Source organism: Bos javanicus, chromosome 27, assembly GCF_032452875.1.
Source record: "Bos javanicus breed banteng chromosome 27, ARS-OSU_banteng_1.0, whole genome shotgun sequence".
NCBI lineage: Eukaryota > Metazoa > Chordata > Mammalia > Artiodactyla > Bovidae > Bos > Bos javanicus.
Genome location: NC_083894.1, coordinates 31,353,661 through 31,372,338, shown reverse-complemented (window position 1 = coordinate 31,372,338; position 18,678 = coordinate 31,353,661). Strand labels below are relative to the sequence as shown.

General features: G+C 39.5%; 1 protein-coding gene across 1 annotated transcript in view; it reads right to left on the bottom strand.

Moving 5' to 3' along the window:
* Positions 1–10,942: 10,942 nt before the first annotated feature.
* UNC5D (unc-5 netrin receptor D) overlaps positions 10,943–18,678 on the bottom strand; it is a 643,560-nt gene continuing 635,824 nt past the window's right edge. Inside the window, exon 17 of the mRNA XM_061404454.1 lies at positions 10,943–17,029. Coding sequence (XP_061260438.1) covers positions 16,825–17,029 — 205 coding nt within the window. The 3' untranslated portion in view covers positions 10,943–16,824. The remainder of the gene's footprint in view (positions 17,030–18,678) is intronic.

Below are 18,678 nucleotides of genomic sequence, written 5' to 3'. Positions count from 1 at the left end.
ATGAAGGATTTTGGTGCTTTTCAAGATATAAGGAGAAACAAGAATTGGCTCATAAAATCAGCTCCAAAAATGTCTAACTATCTGAAGACCTGTTCTGCCAATTTTTCCCAGAGCACTGAAAGCCGCCTTTCTGCTCTCCACCCTGAACTCCTTTCAGGGGATGTTGAAAATCAGCAGCAGCACATGATTTAATCCTTGTAGAGGTAGAAGGCAAATGCCAATTTGTAGTTGACAAGTGTTTCCCTGATAGTAGGCAATAAATATTTTAAATACTTTTAAATAAACCCAACATTTGGGTATAGCTGTAAGCCAGTAGAACACACAATTAAATGGTAAGTGGTATTCCTTTTTTTGCCAAGATTGTAAAGGATGATAAAAAGAAACTATAGTATGGGCCCATAAAAGAAGAGAAAGTATTAACCTCTTTCAGTGATAATAAATGTATAGTTGATATTAGTATTTTATATGATTTTTCATTTATGATGTACTCAAAAATATACTCATTGATAATCTCTCCCAAAGTATTTGGGTTTTGAGCTACCATGCTAGAAGAAGAGACCATCTCTTTTTCTGGGCATTTTAACCAAATTATTTAACCCTAGGTCTCAGTGAAGATGAAGGAAGAAGTATGGGTCACTTATACTTTTTTTTGCCCAAAGTCTAACAATAAGTTCTAAGTTCAGTCGCTCAGTCATGTCTGACTCTTTGCAACCCCGTGAATCACAGCAAGCCAGGCCTCCCTGTCCATCACCAACTCCTGGAGTCTACCCAAACCAATGTCCATCAAGTCGGTGATGCCAACCAGCCATCTCATCCTCTGGCATCCCCTTCTCCTCCTGCCCCCAATCCTTCCCAGCATCAGGGTCTTTTCCAATGAGTCAACTCTTCACATGAGGTAGCCAAAGAATTGGAGTTTCAGCTTTAGCATCAGTCCTTCCAATGAACACCCAGGACTGATCTCCTTTAGGATGGACTGGTTGGATCTCCTTGCAGTCCAGGGGACTCTCAAGAGTCTTCTCCAACACCACAGTTCAAAAGCATCAATTCTTCGGTGCTCAGCTTTCTTCACAGTCCAACTCTCACATCCATACATGACTACTGGAAAAACTATAGCCTTGACTAGGCAGACAATTGTTGGCAAAGTAATGTCTCTGCTTTTAAATATGCTATCTAGGTTAGTCATAACTTTTCTTCCAAGGAGTAAGCATTTTTTAATTTCATGGCTGCAATCACCATCTGCAGTGATTTTGGAGCCCCGAAAAATAAAGTCTGACACTGTTTCCACTGCTTCCCCATCTATTTCCCATGAAGTGATGGGACCAGATGCCATGATCTTCATTTTCTGAGTGTTGAGCTTTAAGCCAACTTTTTCACTCTCCTTCTTCACTTTCATCAAGAGGCTTTTTGGTTCCTCTTCACTTTCTGCCATAAGGGTGGTGTCATCTGTATATCTGAGGTTATTGATATTTCTCCCGGCAATCTTGATTCCAGCTTGTGCTTCTTCCAGCCCAGTGTTTCTCACGATGTACTCTGCATATAAGTTAAATAAACAGGGTGACAATATACAACCTTGACATATTCCTTTTCCTATTTGGAACCAGTCTGTTGTTCCATGTCCAGTTCTAACTCTTGCTTCCTGATCTGCATACAGGTTTCTCAAGATACAGGTCAGATGGTCTGGTATTCCCATCTCTTTCAGAATTTTCCACAGTTTATTGTGATCCACACAGTCAAAGGCTTTGGCATAGTCAATAAAGCAGAAGTAGATGTTTTTCTGGAACTCTCTTGCTTTTTTGATGATCCAGCAGATGTTGGCAATTTAATCTCTGGTTCCTCTGCCTTTTCTAAAACCAGCTTGAACATCTGGAAGTTCATGGTTCACATATTGCTGAAGCCTGGCTTGGGGAATTTTGAGCATTACTTTACTAGCATGTAAGATGAGTGCAATTGTGTGGTAGTTCGAGCATTCTTTGGCATTGCCTTTCTTTGGGATTGGAATGAAAACTGACCTTTTCCAGTCCTATGGCCACTGCTGAGTTTTCCAAATTTGCTGGCATATTGAGTGCAGCACTTTGACAGCATCATCTTTCAGGATTTGAAAGAGCTCAACTGGAATTCCATCACCTCCACTAGCTTTGTTCGTAGTGATGCTTTCTAAGGCCCACTTGACTTCACATCCCAATATATCTGGCTCTAGGTGAATGATCATACCATCGTGATCATCTGGGTCATGAAGATCTTTTTTGTACAGTTCTTCTGTGTATTCTTGCCACCTGTTCTTAATATCTTCTGCTTCTGTTAGGTCCATACCATTTCTGTCCTTTATCAAGCCCATCTTTGCATGAAATGTTCCCTTGGTATCTCTAATTTTCTTGAAGAGATCTCTAGTCTTTCCCATTCTGTTGTCTTCCTCTATTTCTTTGCATTGATTGCTGAGGAAGGCTTTATTATCTCTCCCTGCTATTCATTGGAATTCTGCATTCAGATGGGAATATCTTTCCTTTTCTCCTTTGCTTTTTTGCTTCTCTTTTCTCAGGTATTTGTAAGGCCTCCCCAGACAGCCATTTTGCTTTTTTGCATTTCTTTTCCATGGGGGATGGTTTTAACCCGTCTCCTGTACAATGTCACGAACCTCAGTCCATAGTTCATCAGGCACTCTATCAGATCTAGTCCCTTAAATCTGTCTAACAATAATTTGTTCTAAAAAATTAATTTCAGATTCTTTATCATTGACAGTGTACAGTTCTCATTTGGTTAAAATACTTACAGAGGATTTAGTAGAATATAACGTTATTTTTTACGTGTAATGTTTTTTGGATCCCTATTGTAGACAAATATAGAGAGTGGGACAGGATATTCATCATACTGACTTTACAGAGATGAAAATTGAGACCCAAAAAGTAAAATGAATTGTCTGATACCCTACTGATAGGCCTGAGAGCTATCATTAGAACTTTCCTTGGAGTTTTTTTTTTTTTAATTGAAATATAGTTGATTCAGGCTTCCAGGGTGGCTCAGTGGTAAAGAATCCACCTGCGTTGCAGGAGATGTTGTGGGTTCGATCCCTGGTTTGGCAAGATCCCCTGGAGGAGGGCATTCTTGCCTTGGAGAATCCCAGGAACAGAGGAGCCCTACGGGCTACAGTCCATAGGGTCACACAGAGTCGGACGTGACTGAAGTGACTGAGCACAGGTAGTTGATTTACAATGTTGTGTACTTTCTTCTTCATCTACTCTGGGTTCTTTTCATCTAACCTCACAGCATCTCATCTACAACTGAATACCCAACACTTATCTTTTCAAAATTATTATTATTATTTTTTTTTGGCTAAGTTGGGTCTGTGCTGAGTGGGCTTTCCCTAGTTGCAGTGAGTGGTGTGAGGGTTTCTCTTTGTGGTGGCTTCTCTCATTGCACAGTACAGGGCTCTAGGGTAAGTGGGCTCAGCACGGGGTCAGTTGCCCTGTGGCATGTGGGACATTCCTGGACCAGGGATTGAACCCATGTCCCCTGTATTGGCAGGCTGATGCTTAACCACTGTACCACCAGGAAAGTCCCAACACTTACCTTTTTGAAAGGAAGGATAGACTGAATTTTTCTCTGAGCTTAAAGACAGCAAGGTTATTTGATACTGATCACTTAATTATAAGGTGCCTCCAGCTTTTAAAAGTGGTCTTTGTAAGACTGAACAAATAACTCATCCCCATCAGTTTTAAGAGTGTATTTTTAGTTAGTTATAGTGGAATGTGATTAAATCAAACATTCACAGGCAAGAATGAAAATATTAAAAAGTTGTCATGGGTTTGGAGGAGAGATTTTGCAAAGTGCTAAGAAATGGGTTGGTAGATGAGAAAGAAATAAGATTTTTAATCTGGACTAAATTAAGATGAGGACCCAATTTATTTCTTAAATTTCTTTAGAAAAGTGAATCCCAAAATGTGAACTGCAAGATGTTACTACATTCTCATTAGATGGGAATTAGTAGTAATAGATACTTAGAAAATGGTGCAGACAATAACTTTGGTTGAGTGATTAAAAATGCATATTAGCATACCTTCATTATTTTTTTAATATATTTATTTTAATTGGAGTCTAATTACTTTACAATACTGTATTGGTTTTGCCATACATCAACATGAATCCGCCATGGGTGTACACGTGTTCCTCATCCTGAACTCCCCTCCCACCTCCCTCCACATACCATCTCTCTGGGTCATCCCCAGTGCACCAGCCCTGAGCATCCTGTATCATGCATCGAACCTGGACTGGCGATTTGTTTCACATATGATATATGTTTCAATGCCATTCTCCCAAATCATCTGACCCTTGCCCTCTCCTACAGAGTCCAAAAGACTGTTCTATACATCTGTGTCTCTTGTGCTGTCTCGCATATTTGTGTTACCATCTTTCTAAATTTCATATGTATGCGTTAGTATACTGTATTGGTGTTTTTCTTTCTGGCTTACTTCACTCTGTATAATAGGCTCCAGTTTCATCCACCTCATTAGAACTGACTCAAATGTATTCTTTTTAATGGCTGAGTAATACTCCATTGTGTATATGTACCACAGCTTTCTTATCCATTCGTCTGCTGATGGACATGTAGGTTGCTTCCATGTCCTGGCTATTATAAACAGTGCTGCAGTGAACATTGGGGTACACGTGTCTCTTTCAATTCTGGTTTCCTCAGTGTGTATGCCCAGCAGTGGAATTGCTGGGTTGTCTATTTCCAGTTTTTTAAGGAATCTCCACACTGAATGTCCCTGCTTACAAAAAATGTGAATAAAACTTCATCGGTTACTAGGAGAGTAAATGTTTGATTTCATGTAAAGTGCCTAGTACATTAAACTATTTAGAAAGTGTTGATTACTATTATTATGCAAAAACTTTTGAGCGGACTCATGGTAAGGAACCTTCTAAATGTGATTAACTCAGTTTTTCCCAAACATGGCTAATGATAGGGTCAGTACCTAAAAACATCATAGAAGTTTGGAAAATCCTATTGTAGAAAATCCAGTGGGTCATAGAGGCATGAAAAACAGTATGGTCACCTCTCCTGAACAACATACATATTAATATATTTATCAGTGCTAACCTTCCTCTTTGAATGTTCTCCTTCCTTTATATTTTTAAATTTTTTATTGAAGTATAGTCAATTTAAAATATTGTGTTAGTTTCAGGTGTATAGCACAATGATTCAGATATATATATATATATATATATATTTCAGATTACTTTTCCTTATAGGTTATTAGAAAATAGAGTATAGTTCCCTGTGCTATACAGTAGGTCCTTATTGATTATCTATTTTATATATAGCAGTGTGTGTATATTAATTCCCACCATCTGATTTAACCCCCCCCTCCCACACCTTTCCCATTTGGTAACCATTAGTTTGTTTTCTATGTGGGTCTCTTTATGTTTGTTTTATAAATAAGTTCATTTGGATTTTTTTATTCCACTTATTCCAGTGATATCATGTGTGTCTGGCTTACTTAGTATGAGAATCTCTAGGTCCATCCATGTTGCTGCTGCTGAGTCGCTTCAGTCGTGTCCAACTCTGTGTGACCCCATAGACGGCAGCCCACCAGGCTCCCCATCCCTGGGATTCTCCAGGCAAGAACACTGGAGTGGGTTGCCATTTCCTTCTCCAATGCATGAAACTGAAAAGTGAAAGTGAAGTCGCTCAGTCGTGTCTGACCCTCATCGATCCCATGGACTGCAGCCTTCCAGGCTCCTCCATCCATGGGATTTTCCAGGCAAGAGTACTGGAGTGGGATGCCATTGCCTTCTCCATCCATGTTGCTACAAATGCTTTATTTCATTCTTTTTTTAATGGCTGAGTAATAATCCATTGTGTGTGTACCACATCTTTATCTATTCCACTATTGATGCACTAGTTTGCTTCCATGTCTTGGGTATTGTATCCCTCCTTTATTTTTTGTCTGACAAATTCTTACCTCTGATGGAGAGACTGAAACTTCCACTGAAATTCTCTATCCCTTTCTGTATCCACATTCTTTGCATTGTGATTTTGTAGTGATTCTCCTCAAGAGGTGGATTCTATTTCCTTATCTCTGGAATGGGCTGGTCTTGTGAGTTACATTGGCCATTAGAATATTAAAAAAATGGTGGTGTTGCAAGACTGGGTCTCAAAAGACTTGACATGCTTTTTCTTCTGCCTTTATCATAACATAACCAGCCTAACCTACTAGATCATGAAGCACGTGGAGCAGAGTTTATGAAGAGCCTTGTCTGTAAGAAATGGCCCAGCTAACCTCCCCAGTACCTGCACATACATGGATGAGTCTAGCTAAGATCAGCCAATCCAGAATCAGATCAGTGGAACCCCCCAGCTGACCCATAAATTTCTAAGAATAAGAAATGGTTACTTTAAGCCACAGATTATAGGGTTTTTACAAAAGGTTAATAATAAACTATCTTTAAATCTTAGCCCAGTGGCAACTTGGCTGTGTAATGTTCCCTCACACAACACACCTGGTCTACTCCCCCATCTCCCCTTAGCAGTCTACCTTCATAGCTCTTGTTTGATGGTATGAAACTCTTCTGGTTTATCAGCTTTGTTTGGTTTGTTTATTTGCTCAGTCAGTCTTGTCTGACTGTTTGTGACCCTTTGGACCCACCAGCCTCCTCTGTCTGTGGGAGTTTTCAGGCAAGAATATTGAGTGAGTTGCCATTTCCTTCTCCAGGGGATCTTCCTGACCCAGGGATAGAACCCATGTCTCCTGTGACTCCTGGGATTCTGGATTATCAGGGTGTGAGCTTCCTGAAGGATGAGTCAGTCTTATTAATTAATGCCTGACTTGTAGCAGAGAGGGTCTGGCACAGACAGGTGATGGTGCCCAGGCGGCTCTGTGATGTTTAAATTGTGAACATTGTCATGTTTTAAAGCCATTGTCTGAAAATCAGAAAATGAGTCACCTCACTGGAGCACCTGTTCTATGCCAGATCATTGTCATTTTAAACAAAGTATTCTTTGTCTTCCTGATAGTTACCTTTTTAATAAGAACTTGCCTCATCATTTGCCTCATTCACTCCTCAAACCATTCTATGTGGGTAGAAAATGGGAACTTAGTATTTTTAAAGCCTGTATTAAGCATTAACCTTTTATATTTGAAAGCAAAGTTCTTTTTCCTTATTTCGTGGATAGTTGTTGTTGTTGTTTTAATAGTTTTCAGGTATCAGGAAGACACTGAGGTTGAGTACATCTTTGGCCCTGGAACTTTACTGTTCCTGCAGTTGGTCCTCCGTACTGTGGGTTCCCTGTCTGTGAATTCAGTCCGTCAAAGATTGAAAATATTGTAAAATTCCATGAAGTTCCAAAAAACAATTTGAATTTGCTGCACACCAGCAACTATTTACATAACACATTTATTCTGTGCAGCTGACCCTTGCATAATGAAGGGCTTAGGGACTCAGGTGAAAAATCCACGTATAACTTATAGCCAGTCTTCTGCATACATGGTACCTCTGCATTTGAGGATTCAATCATGGATCTTCTAGCACTGTAGTATTTACTACTGAAAAAAAAAATCCATGTATAAGGGGGGCCTGCAGAGTACAAACCCATATTGTTCAAGGATCAACTCTATTAGCTATAAGTAAGCTAAAGATGACTTCGAGTATACAGGAGAAGGGACTTCCCCTGTGGTCCAGTGGTTAAGACTTCGCCTTTCTGTGCGTGGGGTGCAGGTTTCATCCCTGGTCGGGGAGCTGAGATCCCACATGCTCTGAGGCCAAAAAACCAAATCATAAAACAGAAGCAATATTGTCACAAATTCAATAAAGACTTTACACTGTTTAAAAAAGTAAAGTATCCAGCAGAGTGGGCATAGGTTACATGTACGTATTGTGCCATCTTCTATATGCCTCTTGAGCATCTGTAGGGCTTGACTGATATCTCTAGGGGTTCTGGAATCCCTCCCATAGTGAGCGACAACTGTAAAATGAGGGACCACTCTAAAACAGTGGTCCCCAACCTTTTTGGCACCAGGGACCAGTTCCGTGGAAGACAGTTTTTCCACAGATGGAGAGTGGAGGGGGAGAAATGGTTCAGGTTGCAACGCCAGAGATGGGGAGCGGCAGAGGGAGCTTTGGTTGCTTGCCTGCTGCTCACCTTCTGCTGTATGGCCTGTTTCCTAACAGTCCATGGCCCAGGGGTTGGGGACCACTGTTCTAGAACATCTCTGTTCAGAACCAGACCCAGCCAGAGACAGCTGGAGATGTGTTCAGGCATTACACTATTTCTAGAACATTTACTTTGTGTCCAGAGAGTTTGATATGATTATCTCCTTTTAAAGATAGTTTCTTGGCCAAAGTCATATATCCAGAGAATGGTAGATTCCAATTACTCCCCAGCCTTTGCTGATTTGATACACATTTTGTTGGCTGCTCTGCATACGGCCTCTCTAAAGTAAGACAAAAGCTAACACTCACTGTTGCTTACTAAGTAGTATGTATTGTGCTAAGGGCTTTACCTGTATTTTTTTTTTTTTTCCATTTAATCTTCAGACACTGGAAAGACTCTAAATTTCTATGATCACCCCTGTATTAGAAATAAAGTAGAAATATGAAGTGTCCTGTGTGCATGTGTGCTAACTCACTTCAGTTGTGTTTCTTTGCCACCCTATGGACTATAGGCCACCAAGCTCCTCTCTCCATGGGATTCTTCAGGCAAGAAGACTGGGGTGAATTGCTGTGCCCTCCTCCAAGGGATCTTTCTGAGCCAGGGATCGAAACTGTGGCTCCTGCATTGCAGGCAGATTCCTTAACTTTAAGCCACTAGGGAAGTCCATTAAGTGTCTTGCATGAGTGAGTGAGTGAGTGAGTGATAGTCGCTTAGTCCTGTCTGACTCTTTGCATTCCCATGGACTGTGGCCTGCCAGGCTTCTCTGTCCATTAAATTCTCCAGGCTAAATCAATGCTAAATTGTCAGTGCTAAATGGTAAAGGGAAAATTTGAACCCAGATTCTGTTATTATTGAGTAAATGCTAAATAAGTCTTAAATGAATGAGCAATCCCTATCAGAATAAGTTTGAAATTCTAACAAATGTTGGCTACACAGAACATACCTAGATTAGCCCAAGGTAGCTTAATCCACTCAGAATTGGTTTTTTTAAAATTTTATTTTATTTTTAAACTTTACAATATTGTATTAGTTTTGCAAATAGCGAAATGAATCCGCCACAGGTATACCTGTGTTCCCCATCCTGAACCCTCCTCCCTCCTCCCTCCCCATACCCTCCCTCTGGGTCATCTCAGTGCACCAGCCCCAAGCATCCAGAATTGGTTCTTAACTAGATAATACATTAAAAAAATTATTTTGAAGAGTTTAAAATTTTATAAAACTATTCAAAATAATTTTTTTAACAATTCTTTATAACAGTTCAAATTGATCTATTAAGTTCCCGTCAGAACGAGCTAGTTATACATGGTATGGACCTTTGTGTCAGTCCACACAGCCTTTATCTAGTTAAAATTTGTTCTGACAAAGTCAAGCTGGATTTATTTGCTGTAATGATTTCAAATAATTCTGAAATTGTTGGTGGTTCTACCTAATCATGGGCTTCCCTGGTGGCCCAGCAGTAAACAAATTCTGCCTGCAATGCAGGAGATGAAGGAGGTATGGGTTTGATCCCTGGGTCAGGGATCCTGTGGAGGAGGGCATAGCAACACACTCCAGTATTCCTGCTGGGAAAATCCATGGACAGAGGAGCCTGGTGGTCTATCATTCTTGGGGTCACAAAGAGTCAGACACAACCGCAACAACTGAGCAATTAGGAACAGCTGAAACAATTAGTACCTAATCATACTAATTTACCTAGATTAAGTTAATTAGAATCAACTATTATTCCACCAGTAACTTAAAAACATTTTAATTAGCCTTAAAGTGCTGTCTACCTTAAAGTGGTCAAAAAGGATAGCTGAAACAACTCACAGCCACTTGGTGAGTATTCACACCCATTCCTATTAGACCCATAAGAACCCCCAAAGTTGAGGAAATGTTACCTATACTCCTCTCAGAGCTCCGTCATAGACACTAGATCCATTGTACACATAAAGATTTTCAGAAATCTAGAGAACATTTTATTCTATAAATTTCCAACTTAATTTTGGGACAAAACCTGTTATCTGTGAAATGGTTTAAAAAACCAAGTTTTAGAAAGCACTGGTTTAAGCCAATTTTTGGCCTTTTCATTGACAACCAACTCATTGAAGTAGATTGGAAACCATCTTCTAGTAAATCATACTGTTGAAAATGGCTCCAACGAGTTGTTAAGTAGTTATTAAATTCTTGGGCACTTTCAGCATTTTAACAGCTCATTGACCAGAGGCACAATCATACATCTTTTGTTACCTGAACGTTATTGACTGGAGATATTTCAATATTCACATACATAACAAATCGCCAGCACAGGCCTTAGTTTCTGCAAAAATCCCCTGGTCAATAATGTGTTAAAAGCCATTCAAAACAGATTCAGTCAGTCAAGATGTATTTGAAGTGTACAACATTACTTATGTTCTTAACGTTTTCCCATGGAGCAGCAGAACATTTTCTAGAGTGTCTGTAAAAATAATGCAAGCATTTTGAGGAATAATGGAAATGGTATCCCAGTTAGGATGTGGCAGGTATCTTAAGACTGTATAAAACTATAATCCCAAGGGTGGTGATGTGTATGTGTGTTGAAGTGGTCTAGAAATATTTAGGAGATCATCTCAAAAAAAATGATCGTCTCATCTTTGCTTCCATGTGCCTCATTTTATCTTCTTCTTGAGGACAGGAGACATTAGGTTCAACATATTAATTAGGTTCAATATACTGGAAATTGTCCTTGATATGGAAGGCATTCCAGCCCCAGCATGGATGTGTCAGGAAGTGTGTAGAAGGGATTCTCATTGAGAGTTCAAAGTTCCACTCGTGGAGTATCCTAAAATGTCAATAAAAGACTCTTTATTCATAAATAACTGATATGCAGGAATTTATGTCTGTACATTTATCTTGAAAAGTCTGTAACCATCCAGTTTTTTTTTTTGCAAACTCTACATAAAACATCCAAACCATCCATTTTTGTTCAATACAATATAACACAGCTGTTTGGCATTACCAAATATATATGTATATATATTTATAGATATGTACATGTGCTGAAAAAGAAGCCAGTGCAGCCTTTTCTAAGAAGTCCATCCAAGGATTTACTGTACAACATTCAGAATTTACACTGATAATACAAGGCACAAGAAGGGCGGTATGAAGCCAAGGCCATGCTTTATTCAAACTCTCTCCTCTGGCTTGTTCACTCCTTCAGCTTCATGTCAGATTGAGTATTCAGTTCTGCTGTTTTTTTTTTTTTTCCGGCTTTGAACACATCAAATGAATGTTGAGAGTGGAATGGGTTTGAGATATGAGTCATTTCAAAGAACCACCCTCCCCACCCCGACACACACACATATGCGCACACACACTTTCCCAAAATAAACAGAACAAAAGGAAATCTCTTTTAAAAATTCTTCCATAAAGAAGTGGAGGTAAAGCATTACTTATATGTATCTTTTTTTCTTTTTGTTTTTTTTTTAGTTTGAGTCAGGAAGAATTATCCAGTTTCCTCTTAACTGCTTATGTTTGCAATATTTCTAGGTTGAGACTTACCGGATTGCATGCACCAATCAGATACAGTTCTGAAGAATGGGAAATGTTAAGTTGGCCTTTATTCCAGTTTAGAAAAGGAGGAAACTGTTTTCCTGACCGGAAAATTTCCACAGATGGAGTGTGTCCCACCTTCTTACAGAGAAGTTTTGAATGAGAGCGGTCAACATAATTTAGGACAGGCCTTGGAAGGTGTTTCCGATGGAGATATTTTAGTCACCCTCTGATGAAGCTTAAATGGAAGTCTCCTGGTAAGAGGTGACTTCCCCTTAAGTATCATCAGAGCTGCTAATGGAGAAATACTAGAATTATTAGATCTATTTCTGGTTATAGTATCTGTTTCAGTAATGGGGTCAGAAGGCATGATATTCTGTCCACAAATTCTCAAATATCACCTTTCCTTTTCATGACTCAATAGAACCGCAGTCATGTTTCTACCTGCTCTCTATATCCGATTTTAATGGGATTATATAATTTGTCCAATTTAGGAATTTGGATGTAAATAATGCTTCAGATAGGGAAATACTTTTGGCAGCTAAGCACAATTTGAAGCCAAAGGACATTTTCATTATTATCATGCCTTTTGTAAAATCATTTAACACACATTTCCATTCATGCAAAGAACTACATTACCAAATTTAGTGATATAGTTTCTCATTTAACTTTTTGGAAAAAAAAAATACCCCTTGCCAAACTCAATATTAGGGATTGAGGGGGAGGAACTTTTGCATCTCTGGCCTAAACATGAAGCTTACTGCCTTTTTAATCTTTGGGTTCAGATGGAGGGTGGGTTCCAAGACATGGAGTTTGGTGTCACTGTCTTAGGCCCACCTCGTGAGGACATTCCAAATCCATGATCTTCACAGCAAAAGGAAAAATCAAAGTAGCTGCTTCAAAAACCACAATTATTCTATGTGAGTTAAATTTCCTACTTCAGATCACAGTACTACACACTAGTGACTAACAGCCAGGTCTGATTTCCATCCCCTTTTCTTTCTTGAAAAAAATTACAGCACGTGAATTGCCATCTCGATTTTGTCGACAGGCCTGGAGTTGGGGATGTGATGAGTCCATGGTAGACGCTGGCTCTCCTAGAACTGCTTTTGCAAAAACACCACATGCTGTCAACACAGCCAAACAGCTTGATAACTGCAGCTTTTGAAAGAAGTTAGGAAAGTAAAAACACAAAATATGCAACACACCTAAGATTCGTAACATTTTCACTTTGTGACATTTGACAAAATACATTTTTGCTTGTAGTTCAGGAAAGTTCTATGCAGACAAAACAGTGGAAACGGCGGAAACAGTGGCCATTCAGCGTTTGGCTAAAGCATCAATTTTTGTAATTACAGCACTATGGCAACTAACACCAAAGGGATCATAGAATGCGTCACTCTCTGTAGGACAATATGGTGTTCTCCCATTTGCTGTGGGTGTCATCTCTGGTCCAGTCAATGGGAGTTACCAAGGATTCAGAACTCTGCAATGTTTCATGAGGAAAATTAATGGAAATGGGCCACACCGAGGGCCAGAAAAATCGTTTCTCAGCTCCTCCACAGTTCCTGTGACCTTCACGGACCTGGAACAAAGACCCTCTGAGAGAACTTCACCTTTAACACATCTGACTCAACACCTTTACAGGGGGATTAAGAAATTGAAGGGAAGGTGGCAAAAAGAGAAAACCCAAAGCATATCAAAGGCGTAACAGTTTGAAATTCACAGGTAGATTGGTCAGATGTTTGCAAAGTAGACAATACCATCTTCAACCAGTTCTATTCTTTTTAACATTCTCTTATCAATCCCGATGTTGAGAATTTCTATCAAGGGAGACTGTTACAATACATCCAGAACTTTTAATCCAAAGAGAACCCTGTTTCGTGATTTGACTTCATAACTTCTCTAAGTCAACTGAAAATAAACAGGGACTGTGGCAAAGGAGAACACCTGCAGCTGGAAATAAAAATAACAGAAAAGAGAAGTTCCCGCTCTTTAAAGAGAACTGTCAATTCCTATTCATCTCTTACAAAAAGGCCAATAAAATTTTTGTGGGAGTACATCTGAGTTTTATGAGACTTCCTGCACCGGTAAATGAAGTTTGCATTTAAATCCATAGAGTGAGCTTCCTTTTGGCTTAAAGGATTTTTAATGTAAGCCTGGAAAGCTGCACAAGCAATGCGCTAAAAACTGTAAATTACCTTTATGGGGCTGCAGTCTGGTGAAGCTGGGAAATGCAGCGTTTTGGTGGCTCCTTTTAAGTCATGTTTGAGGCTGGACTATTAGACTTAGATGCATTTGAGCACTGAAAGATTTGGCATTAAGTGGGCTATCCTGTAAAAATTTTAAGTTGCCTACCAAGTATGAAGGATCATCTTTAATTTATTGTTTCATTTTGCTCTAGGACAATAAGACTTTGAGTGTAAGTGCTTAGACTGAGTGAATCCCTTTCAAGAAACGCAAGATGATAGGAAAGTATTAAAATCAAACCAGGGTTTAGGTTGCAGTGAATAACCACAAGTTCAAGTACCAGCTAAGTCTATCTGATGTGCAGTTTCATACTCTTCTGCCACACACAAACACATCTTGGTCTGGAAATCTCAACAACATGGGTTCTCTTTGGAATTCTGTTATAAAATACTGTACAATCCTGACCTGACACATAATCTCCTACTGTAGAAAACCTGTAGAAATCCTACATGGGATCCTGGAAGAAATGAGAAATGTAAAGAGGAAACAAAATGGATTGAAAGGTGGATTTGAACTTTGGGCTGAAATTTGAGGTGAATTATGTTTTTTTGCTTCCTTTATCACATTTATTTATAAAATTCAGGCCAAAAAAAAAAAAAAAAGGGAGGAAATTCTAGACAGTCAGGGATTGATAATAAATTCTTAAAACAATCTAGATAGATTCTAGGGAAAACATTGACATTTTCCATCTGTTTTAAAATATAAAAAATGTATCAAAAATCTAAAAAAGATCTGTGTGGATTCACAGACTAGATGAAACAATTAAAAGGCCAATTAGAAGAGAAGAGGAAAAATGGGTAGGATATTTAAAACAAAAATCACCCAAGATGGATAATAATATAAGCTCTACACTGTGTTTCTTTAAGTTCGTATTCAGCGGTTCAGTGCAGATTCTTTGCATATACCACCCATGCCAATCAAGTGTGGGAGACTGACCATCAATTTCCACTTCTATCTCAAAGCATATCGGGGTAGCGAATGATTTACACTTTTGCACTTTCTCTGTTTTGCTCCCTAGAAGGAATAAACAACTGGAGTACACTAGCAAGGTGTTTTCCTGATGGAGGTGGTATTTTGAAAATATGCTCAAAAGCTCTAAGAGGACTTGTTCTATATAATATACCTTTGGTTCCTGAGAAAAGCAAGATGCTTTTGAATTTCATGTAGCAAAGCCTTCTATCAAATACAGGGGACCTTTGTACCACACATTCATTAGAGAAAATGGCCAACACATTAAAGAGTTCTTCAAAGCCTTACCCAGGATATTGTAAATTCAACTTACTTTTTTTTAAGGTTGTTTGTCACTTAGGTGGAGATTCATTTTTTTAAACACGGGATCTATGTTGTTTAAAAAACTGACTGTATCTCTACTGCCAAGTATTTCCCATCTCCCCCATTCCCTGACTATTTTTATTCTAATTGAGTCAACCTCTAAGTAGCTGTTCAACCTGGGGTTAATCTAGGTCCTTGACTTTGGTTGTCCTGATTCTGGACAGCTAATTAAAACATCAACCAAAAGATGAGCAGGAGCAAATCTATTCATCTTTAGTCTACCAGGACATTTTGTCAAAAATAAACAGGATAAAAGATGGAGTGAAGTGTTAAGATGGGGGTCATGTGTTATCTGTAGATTTCAATTCTCCACAATATTGTTGCCTTTCATTTAAAACATAGTGTACTATGTTAATGGTCCTTAAAGAAAACATACTGAAGGAGGTTGAATTATTGGAGCGTGAAGGCTCTCTGAACAACGTGTGTAGTTTCTGAGACATTGTGGTAGAAGTATTCCTCGTGTCTATGTAGTCAGATAACATTTAGAGCAAAGATCTTTTGCTGATTTCTTAACAGGCAAGACGAGGATGACCTATAGCCTCTATGGAGAGATTTTGTTGGAACACAATATCAAAAGGCTAGAAAATTCAAGAACTGGATTGTAAAGGACCATGAAACCCCTCATCCCTTCATAACCACCATGCTGGGGAACTGAATCAGCACCTGCACCCTGGAATGCCAGCTTGAGGCCTGTGGCATCTGCAATTCATGTTTCCTTGGATCTGATTTGACCCCTCTTGTCTCTAAATCTGTGTGTAAGCTGTGTTCTAATAGCTTTTGCAACTTGAGTGGCTTAGCTGAGAATTAGAGATGGTTCTGTTAAGCTAGAAAAAATAAATTCCCATACTGAAAAGTCTATGTTCCTTGAAACTTCTCCTCTAGTGTAAGGGGAAGAAAGAATGTGGATAGATTTGTCCTTGGAGAAAATGAAGGTGGGGTAGGTATGCTACAAGACGAGCGTGTGGTCTCTCTTACCTCTCGACCTATTAAGTGGCTGGGATAGATAGGGAATTGGTGCTGGTGTGGTGTACTCAGATTTGAAATTCTAAATGCCCTTCTCGACACCGTTGAAGTCTACAAATGAGTTGGCAACCCTGTCTCACTTCTAAAACCAGTTTACACTGATTGCCAACATCTCCCATGCCAGTTGGTTAGAAAACTCTTGACAGTCTGGTACCAGCATCAGCCGGTCCTTTGGGGCACATCATTAAAAATCTTTCAAAACACGCACTGATTTAATCTCTGTCTTCCCAGCTTTGCTACAGCTCATCTTTCCCCACAGTTACTTCTACTAGATAAGCCCTCACTTTATCCTTATCACTCCAAATCTGAGCAGTCCCTCAAGTGTGAACCCACGTATGGATTCAGAGGAGACTGTAGAACCGTCTTATGTTTAAGAGAGCTAGTACTTTCCCTACCAATATATTTTACCTATATCAAATTCAGTGTCTTCAATCAGGGATGTTGACTGATTATAAATGAAGGCTGAACTCCCCAATGCCACTGGGCAGAAAGCTGCCTCTTTCTTTCCCATTGAAAGCAAATGTCCCAAAGCTGGCCGTCACTCTCTCAGGAGAGGGAGCGGACTAGAGTCCGTTTTGCCTGCTGTAGGTGAAGTCGGCTTCATCGAGCTGGGAATCCGTAATGTTCGAGAGTTTCGTGTGTGTCCTCCCAATCTCTTCAAGGGCACAGGCCAGGGAGTCAAGGTCACCATCGTGCTGATGACGAGCTTCCCACAGGTTCAAAATGACAGCAGATGGGCTACTTTGTGTAGCAAAATAAGATAAATTCCTAGACAGAGTTGAAGAAACAATGACAAGACAAACAGAAATAAAGGAACACATACGATAGTTATGAGGGAATTAGAAATGAACTGTAATAGCTATTATTTTGATAGGACTACAGAGCTCCATTAAAAAAGACCTGGGGATGGTCTAGTTTGTATCAGATCATTCAACTGAAACTGTGCTTTTGGAGGGTTTCCAATGAACTTCTTATCCTGTAAGTGTCTTCTTAGTCCTCACCTTCCTTGAGTTGTGTGTGTGTGTTTCTCTTTTGAACACCCTCTTAAAAAGCTCTATTCCACTAGCTTATGTGATGATATAACTCCTATTTTTTTTTTTCCAAAATATCTGACACTTCTTTATGCCTCCCACGGTGAACATAAGGGCTGTCAAGATTTTATCTGTGATTCCTTGGGCTCATATACCAAATGGACTAGTTATCAACTCCAAGTGGACAGTGTCTAAATCGGCAGGCACCTCCTGTCTTCTAAGTTAATGTGAACCAGTGACAGACTTTTTAAATGACCGAGGGACTGCTCCAATTAGATATCCATCTTCCTCCTCAGACTCAGTGAGTCAGGAATCAGTATAATCTCCACGCCTCCCACTGGCCCCCATTCTAATAACAAATATTTTACCAATTAAAAAAGGAATCAAAAAAGCAAAAAAAATCCCAGTAACTACTGCTATTCTTCTAATCTCTCACACTAGGACATTTATTTTTGAGTCTTCTCTTTCCTTCTGACAAACTCAGCAGCTTCATTATTTATGCTCTATTGTTTTTACAGTTGAATCAAGCAAGTGCCTTCCAGTTCGTTAGAGCCCCAAACTCTCTAATATCTCCTGTATTTTGTTTCTTCAGTCATCAGGTATCTACCTGCTTTCACTGCCTGCCTTGGTCTGGCCTCATCCTAGCTATGGCTATGTGTATTTTCCCTCCATATTCTCTTTTCCTTTGAGCCATTAATGCTGACAGAGGTAATGCTTTTCTCCTTGCCTTCATCCAGTAAATTCTGTTGTTAGGAAATGCCCACTTTCCCTCTTTCCCCTCTGTTTTGAAGATCCTACACTCTTACAAGGCCCGGATTGTGCTGGGTTGGCCAGAAGGTTCATTCAGGTTTTTCAGTAACATCTTATAGACAATTCTCATCTCCTTGCTCAAAGTGATTTATTATTTTTTCTCTTTATGCTTCTGCTTACATTTTCATGTGAGTAAAATTCATATATATATATGTATATATATACATATGTATGGAGAATCCCCTGGTGGCTCAGAGGTTAAAGCGTCTGCCTCCAGTGCCGGGGGCCTGGGTTCGATCCCTGGGTCGGGAAGATCCCCTGGAGAAGGAAATGGTAACCCACTCCAGTATTCTTGCCTGGAGAATCCCGTGGACAGAGAAGCCTGGTAGGCTATAGTCCATAGGGTCTCAAAGAGTCGGACACGACCGAGCGACTTCATTTTCACTTTCTATGCATATGTATATATTCCGTGCTTGTGAGCTCTGCCTTCTCAGTGTGATTGCAGACACTTGGAAGGGCCATAGCTAATCGTTTTCTGATTCTGCAACAACACTTACTGTAATACTGTGACAGGTATTTATTCAGTATCTATTGACTGAGTAATTGATTGCTTGGAGCTTGTTTCAGATGATACGA